Below are 16,260 nucleotides of genomic sequence, written 5' to 3'. Positions count from 1 at the left end.
AAAATTAGCCGGGTGTGGTGGCGGGCACCTGTAGTCCCAGCTCCTCGGGAGGTTGAGGCAGGAGAATGGCGTGAACCCGGGAGGCGGAGCTTGCAGTGGGTGGAGATCGCGCCACTGCACTCCAGCCTGGGCAACAGAGCGAGACTCCGTCTCAGTAAAAAAAAAAAAAAAAATAGTAAATGCTTCCCTCCTACTTTTTAATTTCCCATTAGTACTTATAGTCTGGCTCATTACATAGTTATGAATTTATTTATTGCTTTTCTTTCCTTGTGGAATATAAGCTCCTGGAGAGCAGAAACTATATTTTGTTCACTACCATACCCACAGAACTTAAATAGTGGCTGGCACTATTTATTGATTTATTGTATTGATGCACATAGCAGATGCTCAATATCTGTTTGTGGAATAAATGAATGGGCCCATACGGAGGGCAGCCTCAGGGAGTGTTTTTCTTAGTAATTTGTAACAATCTAGAGAGATATAATAAAAACAAGCTCAGCAAAAGATATTTGTATGTGTGTTGGGGGGCGTGAAGAGGTGGAAAAGGGACTGTTGGGTGGTGCTGAAGGTATAAAATATTGAATGCTCTGCAAAGCCGTATATAATATTAAGATATTAACAGCTAGGTGAGAACTGTGAGCATAATTAGCTTTGCAAGTGAAAAAATGAAAGTCCGGTTTAATGTATACATTTATTGTAGTTTTTATTTATTCAGCTTTAAGAGGAAAATAAACATCATAAAGCAAGTGACCAAAAATAGCACATTTTGTGCCTTTCTTCAGCCACTTGATGGCATCAGGCAGGTATGTTTACTCTGCACTGATTTTTGTGGGAACCTCTCGGCTCTTCACTCGCAATTTGTTGACCTGGGACTCAGCAATGTCAGCCCGTTCCTCAGCCTCCTCCAGCTCGTGCTGGAGTTTGCGGAATTTAGATAGATGAGCATTGGATTGTTCCTCCTAAGAATAGAGATAAAATTATGAGAATTAGACTGTGTGGTTCTCATTGAACTTATCACCAGACAGGATTAGTTCCTCAAATCAGGTATTTCCTTCTTATGGTCTATTTAGCATATCAGACTTCAAACCTAGACAGAGTTTATAACTTCAATTACAATTTTTACTTTAAAGAATGAAAGGACAGTTTTGAAGTGGAGGAGACAGCTTCATATAAAGCCCATACATCCTTTTATGATGTGTGTTCTGTGTGGAAAGGAGGAAGAGACCTATGTACCCTTACAGACATCAGTAAGTAAATGTAAGGCCAAATTATAATTGGGGAAATATCACTTAATATATATTTTCATTCTAATATATAAAGAAAGGGAAAAGACGGGACTAGGCAGAAAGTCTCCTCTGTTATTTGACTCATTGCCATTTATGCCTCTCCCTTTTTTCTTTCCTTTTCTTCCTTCCTATTTACTTCCTACCTACCACATGTGTCTGGAAGAGTGAAGGGATAACCAGGAAGAGTATAGGTACAGAATCTTCTAACATGTTCTTATAGTAGCTACAGCAAATGTGGGGACAAGAGCCCCCACTGATGACACTAGTAGTGAGTGAAGAAGTCAGGTGGGGTAAAAGATTGATGTTTGGCTTTTGAGAACTTGATTTTTTCTATGTCTAGAGGGAGAGGAAAATTTATGATGGTATTAATTAGAATTTCCACTGTATATCATTTGCAGCTATCAAGTAAGTGAGCTGTTTAGAACTTGTCCCCGTCAGCCCTTACAAATTGCTTAATAATAAAAATATCTTGGCTGGGTGTGGTGGCTCATGCCTGTAATCCTAGCACTTTGGGAGGCTGAGGTGGGCAGATCACTTGAGGCCAGGGGTTTGAGACCAGCCTGGCCAACACGGTGAAGCCCTGCCTCTACTGAAAATACAAAAACCAGCCAGGTGTGGTGGCGCACGCCTGTTATCCCAGCTACTGGAGAGACTGAGGCATAAGCATCGCTTGAGCTTGGGAGGCATAGGTTGCAGTGAGCCAAGATCATGCCACTGCACTCCAACCTGGCTGACACAGCGAGGCTCTGTCTCAAAAAAAAAAAAAAAAATCTCCTTTTGAAGTCTTATTCTGTAATTTGGATTTGGCAGGACAAATTCATATTTATAAAATCATCCCTCTTAAAATATGAGTGGTAGATTTTCACTTTGTCTTCTTCCTTATTGACACATTCTTTTAAAATACCTTCTACTGCAGAAGAAATTTCCTTCTTTCCTCAAGGGCTTAAAGATACTTACAGCCTCCTCAGCTTGTCTCTTGTACGATTTCACCTTCGCCTGTAATTTATCTACCAAGTCCTGCAGCCTGAGAACATTCTTGCGATCTTCTTCAGTCTGAAAGTTTGAAAAAAATAATCTGCATTCATTCCAAAGAGATAAGGCTACTCTGGGTACTAAAATAAAACCATTTGGCATGATGGCAGGTGGGCCTGGGGTAAACTTGATCAACTCTGAGATTTTCTTCATAGAATTAACAGCACTCTTGTTAAATGTTTCCAGTGTGCAGGCACTGTATTAAAGAACTGCACACATCTTCTCTAGTCCTTACCTCCCTATCCTGGAAAATAGATGCTGTTATCCCTATTTTACAGGTGAAGAAACTGAGGTTTAGAGTGTTAAGTTCAAGAAGCAAGAGAGGCCAAACTAGGACTAATACCCAGTTTATCTGCCTTTAAAATCTGTGTTCTTTACTCTCATGCTATTTTCTAAACTTTAGAAATCTGAAGGCCTCTCTAAGTTTTAGTATAGGTCTGTGATAAGCAACTGTCTTTCCTCCTTATACGTACCCAGTTAATGCGTATTTGTTTGTGAGTGGTATATAAATAAATAGTCATAAGGTTTTCAGTTTCCTTCTGGGCAGGAAGACTGGATATTCTGGAAGGCTATTCCCTTTACCTGGTAGGTGAGTTCTTTTACTCGTCGCTCATGTTTCCGTAAACCTTTAACAACCTCTGCATTACGTTTCTGTTCATTTTCAACCTCTCCTTCAAGCTCACGTACCTGCAGCCAAGAAAAATACTTAACGCAGTCGGTCTTGGGGGATATTAATTAGCCCAAGACCTACTGAAGGCATGGGATGGGTGTTCCCAGCCCCAGGACAGGATGGGAGTCTTGTGTAGGAAGAGAGAAGGGTAGAGAGAGTGCCCTTTTTCCCTTCCCAGATTTAGAGAGATTGAGACACCCACCCTGGCTTCCAGTTTCTGGATCTGCTTCTTCCCACCCTTCAGCGCCAGCTGCTCGGCCTCATCTAGACGATGCTGCAGGTCCTTCACTGTCTGCTCCAGGTTCTTCTTCATCCGCTCCAGGTGGGCACTGGTGTCCTGTTCCTTCTTCAGCTCCTCAGCCATCATGGCAGCCTATTTAGGAAATAAATTAAGAAAGTAATGAAACTTGATGGTAGCAGGTGCATACGTGTGTCAGTAGGCCAAATGTTCATCTTACATCAGTGATGGCCTTCTTGGCTTTCTCTTCTGTATTGCGTGATTCTTGGATTACTTCTTCCACTTCACTTTGGAGTTGGGAAACGTCATTTTCTAATTTCTTCTTGGTGTTGATGAGGCTGGTATTCTGTTAAAAGTAGTCAGTGGAAATTTACAAAATTTTCAGTTTGCCTTCTTGAGATTTTACAAGTGTCTTACTTGTTGGTTCTTGCAGGGGATCTGCTGGCAACATTTCACTAAACTTTAATTATTTGTTCAGTGGAAAATGTTAATTATTTGAAAGGTAGGAACTCCTTTCCCCCAACTTCCCCAGTGTCCACCTGATTTATGCATAAGGACTTCTGAGGTTTGAGAATGCTTTTATTGGCGTACATTAGTTAATTGTTCTTTTAATTATATTTCAGTCAGACATCACTAGTTATTCTCTCTCTGGAAGGTTGGAAATAGAAAAGAATAGATTCATTCTGTGAGTGGCAGGCACTGAGAGTTTCTTGCTTAGAAGGAATCTATTCTGTCTGAATTTTCATTTGTTCCCTTGGAGAGCACTGAATTTGTCTTATGAAAACATAATCTTAAGATTTCAACTCAGTGTTTCTCAGAGAGAAGCAATATTGTCTCAATGGGTATTTGAAAATGTTTAGGGGCAGATATTTTTGGTTGTCAAAATGACTAGAGGGTGCTACTGCATTTAATGCCTGGGCAAGTCAGGAATGCTAAATGTGCTGTAAGGCATGGGGACAGTGAACACAGCATTGCTAAATGCTTAAGTGCTACCGATGAGAAACACTGCATGGAACATTTTCAGATTTTGGAGGCAACAGGTATCTTTACTCAATATTATTCTACCTCATGGTTTCCAAAATAATCTAAATAGCCAAACCTTATTTTTAAATAAAAAAATAATAGCTTTTTTTGGTGGGGGGGGGTAGAAACCCCAAGAAAGAAACAGGAACACACACCAAAAAACAAAAAAGCACCCATAATCTAATTACTCTAAGATAATGGCAATGAGTATTTTTGAGCATATCCCCCATCCTTGTTTACATACACATATTTCTACAAATTGAGTACTTTCATGTTATAATTCTAATGCATCACCCTACCAGTACACCAGCAATTTGTTTGATGTGAGGGTCTCACCTGGGTGTGGAGGAGCTGGACACGCTCACTGGCATCCAGGAGCTCCTGTTCTGCGATTTTCCTGCTCCTCTCTGTCTGTTCCAGAGTGGCCCGCAGCTCCTCTATCTCGGCCTGCAGCAGGTTGGCTCTGCGCTCCACAATCGCCAGCTGTTCCTTCAGGTCCTCCTGGCCCTGGAGAGCATCATCCAGGTGGAGCTGGGTTTCCTGATAAGTGAAAAACAGAGAAAGGGCTTAAGGGTTCTGAAGAGGATTTGAAGATCCCAGGAGATGAACTGGGAGATTTACTGGTGCCAGGAACAGAAGATGACCTATGCCTGTCGTTTGAATGCATCTGAGTATGGTTAGGTCATTTGCTTAGGGTGAGACAGAATTATCAGGAGACATAGATTCTTGTTCTGTTTCTGCCATTAACTGGTTATTGTGTCATGTGTGAGTCACTAATGTCTGTCATTTGTTGAGCAGTTTCCATATGCTCTATCCAGGACATGACATCTGTTATTTCATTTGATCCTCACAGTAACTCGGTGAGGTGGGTAGTTTCATTCTTATTTTGAAGAAAGAACAGAGGTTCTGAGCGGTTAAATAACTTGCTTAAAATTAGGCAGCTAGTAAATGACAAAACTAAGACTCAGCCTCAGGCCTGTCTGGTGCCCAAGTCTGTTCACTTTCTTTCATATCATGCTGTAATGCCTAGGCGTCTGTTTGTTCTCCTACATAACATTTTCTTAAAAATAGTATGTTCTATGTGTATTTAATTCAGTTACCTTTGTGTGGCCAGCTGTATAATTTGTTAAGAGAAAAAAAGGATGGTTTAACAAGGTGTTTGGGAAATGGATGACAGGTACTTTCCCTGCTTCATCTGGGAGGCGAATGTGGACCCATTTACCTTCAGGATTCCTTGGGTGTTCCTGTAGTTCCTTAAACTCTCTGCAGCTAAGCGATTGGCATGGTTCAGCTGGATTTCCATTTCATTCAGATCTCCTTCCATTTTCTTCTTGACTCTCAGAGCATCATTTCTGCTTCTAATCTCCGCATCCAGCGTGCTCTGCATTGTCTCCACGACTCTAGTGTGGTTTCTCTTCAGCTGGTCAATTTCCTCATCTTTTTCTGCAATTTTTCTGTCAACTTCAGACTTGACTTGGTTGAACTCAAGCTGGATACGCAGAATCTTTCCTTCTTCATGTTCGAGAGATGCCTTAACAAAACAGTGATCAATTAATAATGGAGAAGAGCCTGAGTATTTGGAGTATATTCCCTCGTGAGCCAAACTCTTGTCAATATCAATTTGTCTAATTTTACAAAGTATAATACAGTAGTTCTGGGAATCTTCTAGGTAAATCATTATTTTGTTTATTTAGTGACAGATTATATAGGGCAGCTCTGCAATAAAGGTGCTTTGTGCTATACAAATATTGTTCATATTAGTACTAATAAAATTATATAATTAAATTCATGTATAGTAAATATAAACCCTCAATCTGTTTTAGAAATTAAAATGTTCTTGTGTGATATACTGGCCCCTGACCTAGAAACTATCAGTTTTAAAATATGTTGATTTTTTTCCGATTACATAATATATGTGCATTGTATAATGTGGAGGCAATACATAAAAACAAAGGAAAACCTAGCTGTTGTTCCCCCCAGTAAAGAGATAAACATTTTAATGTGGTGTATTTTTTCTAGTCTTTTTTCCTACTTCTATATATTTTTACATAATGAAAATTATATTGCTTATGCAAATTTGTGTCTTTAAAATTACTGTCTACCATAAAATATTTTTCCAAAATAATCATATTTCATGGCTATATAAAATTTCATCATATGACTGTTCTGTAATTTGCTTACTTTTGTTCTTAGATTGGACATCTTTGTCTTAAAGCTTTATTCCATTTGACATTTTTTGGGTGATAAAATCTTAGAAATAGAATTGATAGGTCAGAGTATTTACATTTTTAAGGATTTTGATAACTATTGCCAACTTGTCGTTTGTAAAGATCCTGTAAGTTTAAATTATCACTAGCCCCACTTTTTTTTTTAACTGATGTTTGTCTTTGTTTTTCCATAACATAATACAAGGTAATATGTACCTCTGCTTCCTCTAAAGCAGCCTGAATTTCACATTTCTCTTGTTCTACTTGCTTCTTTATTTTCTCCAATTCATGAATTTGCTTTCCTCCCTCTGCAATCTGCTCAGTGAGGTCAGAAATCTCTTCTGTGGTTGAACAGACAGGAGAGAAATGGTCAGAAAGATGGCAACATGGAAAGGTCCTCCCAGGGATATATGGAGTAGGGAGGACTGTGAGGACTCACGTTGCAAGTTCTTATTTTCTCTTCTTAGCGTTTCTAGTTGATCCAGGGATTCCTCGTAGGCATTCTTCACCTTGAACAGCTCAGTGCTAAGAGAACGGGACTCCTTCTGGGAGGCCTCAAGTTCAGCCTGAGTTTCCTCATACTTCTGCTTCCATTCTGATAGGACCTGAAAAGCAATAAATCATGAGTTGATCCAAGGAGAAAGGAAGACCGAGTAAAACACTCTTAAAGTGTAAGCAGTCTGGGCCACCTTGTCAAAGTTCCTTTGCTTCTTATCAAGAGCTGCACAGGCTGCATTAGACCTTTCCACATCAAGCATGAGGTCTTCAACTTCATTCTGGAGCCGCTGCTTTGTCTTCTCAAGGGAAGCACATTTGGCGTTCACAGCTTCTACATGTTCCTCAGCTTCTTGCAGGCGCTGGGCCAACTTCTTCCTGAAAAGTTAGCCAGGCATTCAGGAGAATGGCCAAGACCAGAAGCAAAGTGATAACCTCCTTGGTCCCTTTTCACAGTCCTGTTTCTTTTCTTTTGTTTCTGTTTTGAGAGATGGAGTCTCCCTCTGTCGCCCAGGCTGGAGTGCAGTGGCGCGATCTTGGCTCACTGCAACCTCCCGGGTTCAAGTGATTCTCCTGCCTCAGCTTCCCAAGTAGCTGGGATTACAGGCGTGCACCACCACGCCCAGCTAATTTTTGTATATATATATTTTTTTTAAATAGAGACAGGGTTTCACTATATGTTGGCCAAGCTGGTCTTGAACTCCTGATCTCAGGTGATCCGCCTGCCTTGGCCTCCCAAAGTGCTGGGATTACAGGTGTGAGCCACTGTGCCTGGCCACAGTCCTGTTCCTATACTGGCAAATAGCATATGATTTTCAAAACGGTGGCAGCCAGAACTGCTTTCTAGATTGGTAAACTGTATGGAAAGATCCAAAGTGGTGAAGAGTTGGAAACAAGTCCTTGGAACATAGAATTCTTAGAGGCTGCTGTTGGTGCTGCCATTGTATGTGCTTTACTACCTAAGTAACTCAGGATTTTCAAGACTTCTGATTATGACTGTGGAAAATTATTAGCCAGGACAATCTTGTTGTTTGACTTATATATCCATTCTCACTCTAATATGGATTTGAGGTTAACTAGATATTTTACTGGCTAGAAATATACTGAGCATATGCATTTGCTTTCTCAGACTTTCCATTCCATTTTATGTATTTTTTTCTCTAGAGAATAGCCAGTTTCTTCTAATCATTATATTCGGACAATCTCTCCAGGGAAAGAAATTGATAGGTAAATCAGGACAATTCATGCAGTTTAAACAAAGGCAGGTTTTTTTTGCCTCCTGAATTCTCTACATTCTCAGTTCATTTTCAGTTGTGTGCCAAGTACACATCCTTATGGTAGAGAAAAACCTTTGGCTTGATGCCCAAGGAGATCTACTTGAAGTTCTCCGTTTGTCTATATGCAGACTAAGGCTTCACTTTATTTAGGCCAACCCTAAACATTATGTATGGTTTGGTGGCCTCCAACGTGAGTTTTAAGAGGTATGTCTTCTACTCAATGCTTAAGAAGGTGGGCTGTAGAATCAGAATGATAGGCTCCAAACCCAGCTGTATCATTTATTAAGCAGATACCTTTGGGTTAGTTGGTTAACAACTTATAGCCTCAACTTCCTCATCTGTAAAATGGGGATTAGAATAATGATAGCAATATAATATTGTTATGAAGGTAAATAAGCTGATATACATACATACATATATATATGTAAAATACTTGACACAGTATGCACTCAATAAATCTTAGCTTTTGCTATTGTTATGTTATCATCATCATAAATATCACAGCTGCTTCTGGGAGTTCCTCTTCTAGAGTTCACACAGCACATACTTGGCCTCCTCCAGCTCCTCTGTGCGCTGGATGGCGTCCGTCTCATATTTGGTTCTCCACTGGGCAACCTCACTGTTGGCCTTGGACAGTGCCCTCTGCAGCTCAGCTTTGCCTTCCTGCTCTTCCTCATACTGTTCCCGCAGCAGGTCACAGTCATGGCGGGAGGACTGCAGGGCGTGTGCCAGGGCATTCTTGGCCTGCAGAAGTAGCAGTTCAGTGACATAAATTCATGTATTCAGTGATATTTAACTTACACATCCCAAGTAGAGCCTAATTGGGCAGGTTTAGATTTGGTTAGTCAAAAAAATCTTTGGCAAAACTCACTTTAGTTTCTTCCTCTAGTTGATGTTTCAGCTCTTCAATCTGCTGAATAGATGCTTGCTTGCTCCTTGAAAGCTGAGAGACTAAAGCATCTTTCTCATCTAATTGTCGGGAATATTCACCTAGGAATAATAGACATAAGGGAATTTTTTACTGGCATAAAAATAAGCCTAAACTTTTTATATTTATATATATATGTGTGTGTATATATATGTATATATGTGTGTGTGTGTGTATATATATATATATATATATATATATATATATATATATATATATATACAAGTTGTATATACCTTACCTGAAATGCCTGGGACCAGAAGTGTTTCAGATTTCAGATTTTTGTTTGATTTTAGGATATTTGCATTACACTTACCAGTTCAGCATCCCTAATCTGAAAATGTAAAATCTGAAATGCTGCAGTGAGCATTTACTTTGGACATCACGTCAGCCCTCAGTTTTGAATTTTGGAGCATTTCAGATTTTTGATTTTCAGATTAGGGATACTCAACCTGTGTGTGTGTGTGTGTGTGTGTGTGTGTGTGTGTGTCTGTTTGTGTGTGATGTGTTTAATCTACACTTCATCTGCTTCTAAGTATTTTTTTAGCACTGGTTAGAACTGGAGATTTAAAAGCAGCATTGCCATAGAAGTGTTGTAAGTAAACTTGTCTGCTCAGTTTTGCTTTCTTTCCTTTTTGACCTTCTCAGCAAACTCTGATCATTTGTTTATCTTTCTCTAAAGTGAGAATATAGCTATTTATTAGAATCCCTAGAATCCTTTTTATGTAGTCCATGGTGTTGGGACCCAGAGAAGATGTCTTTACCTGCTTCTGTCTGCAGGCGCGCTCTCTGTGCTGTGAGGTCATTGATCAGCCGCTGCTGCTCCTCTTCCTTGGTCTTAAGCTCACTCACTTGATCTTCTAGAGAGTGGCACATCTTTTCAAGGTTTCCCTACAGGATATGTAGCAATGAAAGATGAGACATTGAATGCAATAAAAAGGTTAAAACTTGATTCTTAAAATATTTGTAGAGTAAATAAATTCATGTCAAGTGTGAGTAGAAAGTTAGGACATCAACTCTGTGGAACATGCAAGAATTTAGGCACGGTGAGTGCATAGTGTGCCTAAACTGGTCATTGTTGGAGACCATTTATTCCAATGATATTGACATTTGCTTAAAGTGGATTTTGAAGTCATCTTAATAAGCCGGGCGTGGTGGCTCATGCCTGTAATCCCAGCACTTTGGGAGGCCGAGGTGGGCGGATCACAAGGTTAGGAGATCGAGACCATCCTGGCTAACACGGTGAAACCCCGTCTCTACTAAAAATACAAAAAATTAGCCAGGCGTGGTGGTGGGCGCCTGTAGTCCCAGCTACTCGGGAGGCTGAGGCAGGAGAATGGCGTGAACCCGGGAGGAGGAGGTTGCAGTGAGCCGAGATCGCGCCACTGCACTCCAGCCTGGGCGACAGCGAGACACCGTCCCCCCGCCAAAAAAAAATCATCTTAATAGATCATAACCAGCATTTTAAAAAATACCATAGAGTGGGATATATTAGGTTAGAAAATATTTGAGTAGTGCTGTTAAATGCCTGCAAACAATGTTTAGTGATAAGAGAACAATGGGTGTTCTTACAGATGATTACCTTCATTTAGAGACAGTATTGGGTACCTTGGCTTTGGAAATGGCCTCTGCGTTACTGCTGAGGTCATCAATCTCCATCTTCAGCTCACTCTTCTCCTTCTCCAGCTTCTGTTTGACCCGCTGCAGGTTGTCAATCTGCTCCCCAAGCTCAGCCATACTGTCTGCGTGCTTCTTCCGAAGAGCAGCCGCCATAGCTTCATGCTGCAGGGTGGCCTCCTCCAGGTCCCTGCGCAGTTTCTGAAACTCAGCCTCCCGCTTCTTGTTCAATTCCACCTGAGCAGAAGTTGCCCCACCGGCTTCTTCCAGCCTCTCGCTGATCTCCTCCAGTTCCCGGGAGAGGTCAGAGCGCTGCTTCTCTGCTTTGGCCCGGGAGGCCCGCTCTGCCTCGATTTCCTCCTCCAGCTCCTCAATGCGGGCCTGGGAACGAAAGAAGCACGTAAACATAAACTCAACTTCAGTGTTTTTTTGGTGTGCAGAAAAAATAAAGGTGAGATGACTCACCTGCAACTCTTTGATCTTCTTCTGTAGTTGAATTTCTACAGCTTGCTCATCTTCAATTTTGCTTATCAAATTGCTAATTTCAAATTCTTTCCTTTAGACAGAAGAGCAAGACGTATTAATACTCATATGTATTGAAAGATGATATCACACAGAAGTTTTTTTCTAAAAGGCTCCTACTTTTTAAGCTTTTCATCAAGTTGCTGTTTGTCATTTTCTATATCCATTGTGGATTCTTGGGCCAATTTGAGGTCACCCTCCAGTTTCCGCTTTGCTCTTTCTAGATCCATTCGAAGCTTCTTTTCTTGTTCCAGAGACCCTTCAAGCTAATAAAAAAGTAAATATGGTAAAAATTGAAAGTATATATTTTTAAAAAAATCTTTCACAGGGATATTTAAAATGTGCTTACATCATCCACTTGCTGTTCTAGCTTGGTTTTAGCTTTGGTCAGGATGTTTACTTTGTCCTCCTCTGCCTGCAGGTCATCCAGGGTCTGCTGGTGGGTCTCTTGGAGAGCCTTCTTCTCCTTGGACAGTTTTGCAATGGTTTCATCCAGGCCTGCCATCTCTTCTGTAAGATTTTTCACCTACAAAGGTTAAGAAAGAGATTACTTCTCCTGTAAAGCAATTTAGTTGGTGGCAGAACCTCTATACAGTACTGTAGAATATGACTGATACCTTGTTCTCTGTGGCATGTTTCTCCTTCTCAACCTTGGCAAGTGTCAGCTCAAGGTCATCAATGTCTTTCTTGAGCTCTGAACATTCATCCTCCAGTTTCCTCTTCTTGGCTGTCAGCTCAGCATTGATCTCTTCCTCCTCCTCAGCTCTTTCAGTCACCTCTTTGATTTTGGCCTCAAGTTGGATTTTGTTTTTAATCAGTTGCTCACACCTTTCCTCTGCATCAGCCAAGCTATCTGCTTCCTATGGAGAGATTCATTCAGATACTTAGAGTCTGTTAGTTATTTTGAAACTTGTTTTTTTTTTTTGCACAAAAATAATAATGTTTTATTGAATTCTGTTGAATTTTTCAGTATGAATATAAATTTAATTTAATCGAACGTTATTACATGGTCTGGAGAAATGCAGCTTATTGGAAGTGAGACTATAGCTTTAGAAGCAAACTAGTTTGCAAAGTTATTAGATTGGACCTATTGACTATTTAAAAAATAATTTGTAGCAGAGTGGAAAGACCTCTAAATCGGGCAAAAGGAAGCCTGGGTTCTTGTCCCAATATTGCTTGCATATGTATGACTTTGGGCAAATTGCTTTATTTCTTTTATTCTCAACTGTATATATATATAAAATAAAATATATATAATATAAAATATATATTATACTTTATATATAATATACACTATATATTATGTTATATATAATATATACTACATATAATACTATATCATATACTATATATAATATATACTATATACACCATATATCATGTACTATATATAATGTATGCTATATATACTATATATCATATACTATATATAATATATACTATATATACTATATAAACTTTATATATTATCTATAATACGTACTATATATAATAATATATATTATATACTATATATAATATAGTATATGTTAATATATACATATATGTATTATATATAATATATAGTACATATATAATACATATATACATATAATATACATATATAATTATACATATATTATATATTCTAATATAATATGTTAAATATTATAATCTAATATGTAATATTATATTATATATTGTTATATAATATATAATATATGACATATTATATTATAATATATATTATATTGTATATAATATCTGTAATTATATAATATATATTATATTGTATATAATATCTGTATATAATGTAATATATAATATGTATAATATATGCTATATAATATATGATATATAATATAATATATATATTTTATATATATATATTTCATATATATGTTTTATATATATATATTTTATATATATATATATAAAGGGGGTTGGAATAAATGATTGCCAAGAGCTTTTCAGCTGTAATATTTAAAGATTTTGATTTAGCTAAGTTGGTTAGTTTTGGTTTTGATCATTCCCCATCCCCCTCAAACCACTAATTGCTAGGCTGTATTGAAAAAAGAAAAAGAAGAAAAATAACTTAAATACATTTCCATGTCATATTTTTAATACACTAAAACCTTCCTGATAGTTCATACAGTGCTATAATTGTTCAAAATTTACATCTCTATTTAAAGAATTACCCATTAGTCTTAAGATGAATTTTATTTTTTGGAACTTTTACCCCAACTTTTATTTTGAAAACTATTAAACTTACCAAATGGCTGTATGAATAATACAATAAATTGCCATATGCCATTTACTTAAATCTCGTATTTTTAACATTTTACTGTTTTTTTCTCTCTCTAAACACACACAGACACATATATATGCACACGTGCATGCGCGCGCACACACACACACACACTCTCCTAAATCATTTGAAAGTAAATGGCAGATATCACATTTTAGCATTTCTCTCCTAAGAACATGAACATTCTCCTATATAACTACAATACTGTTATTACAAATGAAAATATTATCATGATATAATAATATTATCTAATATACAGTCTGTATTCAGATTTCCCCAGTGTAACAAAAACGTTCTTTAAGTTTTGTGGTTTCATTGTTTTATTTTTATACACAACATGGGCAATAGGCCTAAACTGCAACATAATTTTCAGAGAGTTGTACCATTGACTAGGCTAGAGGTTCTTCTGCCCAGGACAGTTCTAGTTAAGGAAAGATCGATGAACTGTTCTTAGTCCTTTCTGCTTTTGTGCTTTTGTTTGCTTTTGTTTTCCTATTCTCTTCTAAATCTGGTTAATGTGGAAAGTCTATTTTGAGCCCCTGAAATTTTGAAAATGTTCAAACCCGTATGTCAAGTTAGGAAAAAAAAATAGAATGAACAGTGATATGTTATGAACCTAGATTCACCAGTTGCTAAGTTATGCCACATTTGCTTTGTCCATTCCATTTGTGGCCCTCTCCCCTCCCCCCATAATTATCAAAATGAATTTTAGAATATATGAGAAAATGTAATTCTCAGAAACTGTATAGCTCAATAAAGTTTTTATAAGTGACTAATGAAAGGATTCAAATAAAAATCAATCCAGTCTAATTTATTAGGTTACCTTGGCCTGGGGAATATTTTTTCACTTCCCAGTGTTTGTTTTGTTCTTGAGTTTAAGAAACGTTTAAATGGAATATAATGGGAACTTATTGGAGGATTCTTTTCTTTTTTCTTTTTTTGAGCTTTACTGCTTAATGTATTTATTTTTAATAGTGACACACTCAATACATATTTACTCACTGACTAATGATAACTGTGAAAAGATGGTAAGATAGAGAGGCCACGGTCCTGTGCTTTTGGAAAAATGTAACCTTCATATAAATGAAGGTATTAGAAGGAAAAATTGAAAGTTGCTAAAAAAGGTAGGAAAACTATCCTTTTCACAGGTTAGTTTATGATACTGTTAGGTTTGTTGAACCAAGGAAATGGGAGGTTACCTTTGACCAAAGTGCTCATGCCAAACCTACTCCCCACCCCACTGCCCCTCCTTCCTGCACCAATAAACAGACGCTAGGAACTAGAGATTTGTATCAGAGGAAGAATCAGGAGGACACATTGCTCTGCCTGACATGCTAGTAGTTCAGTTCCATTAAATACAGATAGATTTATTGAGCTAAATCTTGGGGCTTGGGAAAGGAGATACAGAAAGAAATAAGTTTGAATTTAAATACAATCTCATAGACTTGCATTTAGAAAATAGGGCTATACTTTCAATGCTGGGCTAAAGTGCCCAGGCAAAGGGGTAAAATATTTGGCTGAGACTTGGGGGATTGGCTTTAAGCTACTTTCTTCATGGCTGTTAAATTTTGTGATATTATTTAAACAAATTCTTCAATCTTTCCTTTTCCCATTGTAACTTGGAAATAATTGTGCCTTTTCTTCCCCATAGAATATTAAAAGATAAATGAGGTATTAAAAACAGCAACTTGAGATTTTTTTTCAAGTAGAGATCATTTGTAAATCCAAAGTATATGTGTGTTTCAAAAAAGCTTCCGTAACATGGTGCACTCAGAATATGGAGTACTCACAGATTGAACCTGGAGTTGCAGGTCATTTTTCTCTTTTAAGAGAGTGACCATTTTTTCCTCTAGCTCCTTCCTTTTTGCCTCTGACTTGGCGAGTTCATCTTTGGTTTTCTGGAATTCTTCCTTCATGGTGGCCATCTCTTTCTCAGTCTCTGCACTCTTGAGGAGGGGCTTAATCTTGAAAAAGAGTTTCATCCAGGGCCAGTGCTTGACGTTCATGAAGGCACGGACATTATACTGGATGCAGAAAAGTGCTTCTCTGCGATGACGTGAAAATATCAGTGTAGACTGATCCATTAGAGCCAATGTTATTGTTACTTATCACACACAAATTTCCCTTTTAATGAATGCCCCTCACAAATAAATATGTCACATTCTCTATATATTATGTTCAGGCTTTACACACACACACATGTGAACACACATTCTCGCGCTCACACTCATGGTCAGTAGCCCTCAGTATAACCACTTTGCTAATATGAGTACTGTTCATATTGAACAGATCTTCTGTGTTCTCAATCCCTATCAAACTAGCAAAGAGAGTGACTTTAGGGGTGAATATTTCGAATGTATGATCAGCACATACCATTTGACATATGACAGTATTAGTGATTTGAGAGTGGGCATGGCGATTGCATGTTGATTGTGCTGCCTGTCTGTGGGCATATGGATGAGAACTGAAATGACATAGGTTGCCTTCTGAATGGCCCACCTAAACTGAGCGAATGATTTGTCATCTCTTCCTTGAAGTTGCTCCTCTTATTTTGAACAACACTGAATTATCCACTCTATAAACTTTTTTTAATAGCTTCTTCAGATAATACACTGGCTTATCTCAAATTCTTTCAAGTGCCTCAGTCTTAACTGATTAATTGGATTGTTAGTATTTGC

The 16,260-nt window shown here is 38.1% G+C and overlaps 1 protein-coding gene across 4 annotated transcripts in view; it reads right to left on the bottom strand.

The window, feature by feature from the left end:
- Positions 1 to 677: 677 nt before the first annotated feature.
- The window catches only part of MYH8 (myosin heavy chain 8), a 32,614-nt gene continuing 17,031 nt past the window's right edge, over positions 678 to 16,260 (bottom strand). For 3 of the 4 annotated variants that reach the window (XM_030800528.1, XM_030800525.1, XM_030800526.1), the window contains exons 20-38: positions 15,373 to 15,628; positions 11,913 to 12,155; positions 11,645 to 11,821; positions 11,416 to 11,561; positions 11,239 to 11,329; positions 10,765 to 11,154; positions 9,921 to 10,047; positions 9,100 to 9,218; positions 8,776 to 8,972; positions 7,146 to 7,329; positions 6,896 to 7,061; positions 6,673 to 6,797; positions 5,472 to 5,780; positions 4,586 to 4,789; positions 3,447 to 3,572; positions 3,191 to 3,361; positions 2,901 to 3,005; positions 2,244 to 2,339; positions 810 to 959 (exon numbers count right to left, since the gene is read on the bottom strand). In XM_030800528.1, coding sequence (XP_030656388.1) covers positions 810 to 959; positions 2,244 to 2,339; positions 2,901 to 3,005; positions 3,191 to 3,361; positions 3,447 to 3,572; positions 4,586 to 4,789; positions 5,472 to 5,780; positions 6,673 to 6,797; positions 6,896 to 7,061; positions 7,146 to 7,329; positions 8,776 to 8,972; positions 9,100 to 9,218; positions 9,921 to 10,047; positions 10,765 to 11,154; positions 11,239 to 11,329; positions 11,416 to 11,561; positions 11,645 to 11,821; positions 11,913 to 12,155; positions 15,373 to 15,628 — 3,382 coding nt within the window. Of the gene's footprint in view, positions 960 to 2,243; positions 2,340 to 2,900; positions 3,006 to 3,190; positions 3,362 to 3,446; positions 3,573 to 4,585; positions 4,790 to 5,471; positions 5,781 to 6,672; positions 6,798 to 6,895; positions 7,062 to 7,145; positions 7,330 to 8,775; positions 8,973 to 9,099; positions 9,219 to 9,920; positions 10,048 to 10,764; positions 11,155 to 11,238; positions 11,330 to 11,415; positions 11,562 to 11,644; positions 11,822 to 11,912; positions 12,156 to 15,372; positions 15,629 to 16,260 lie in introns of all 4 variants that reach the window. The other variant, XM_003274686.3, reaches the window with a different exon arrangement.

The sequence above is a fragment of the Nomascus leucogenys genome, chromosome 19 (genome assembly GCF_006542625.1).
Source record: "Nomascus leucogenys isolate Asia chromosome 19, Asia_NLE_v1, whole genome shotgun sequence".
Taxonomy (NCBI): Eukaryota; Metazoa; Chordata; class Mammalia; order Primates; family Hylobatidae; genus Nomascus; species Nomascus leucogenys.
The sequence above is the reverse complement of the archived record's forward strand: the minus strand, read 5'-3'. Positions and strand labels throughout refer to the sequence as shown.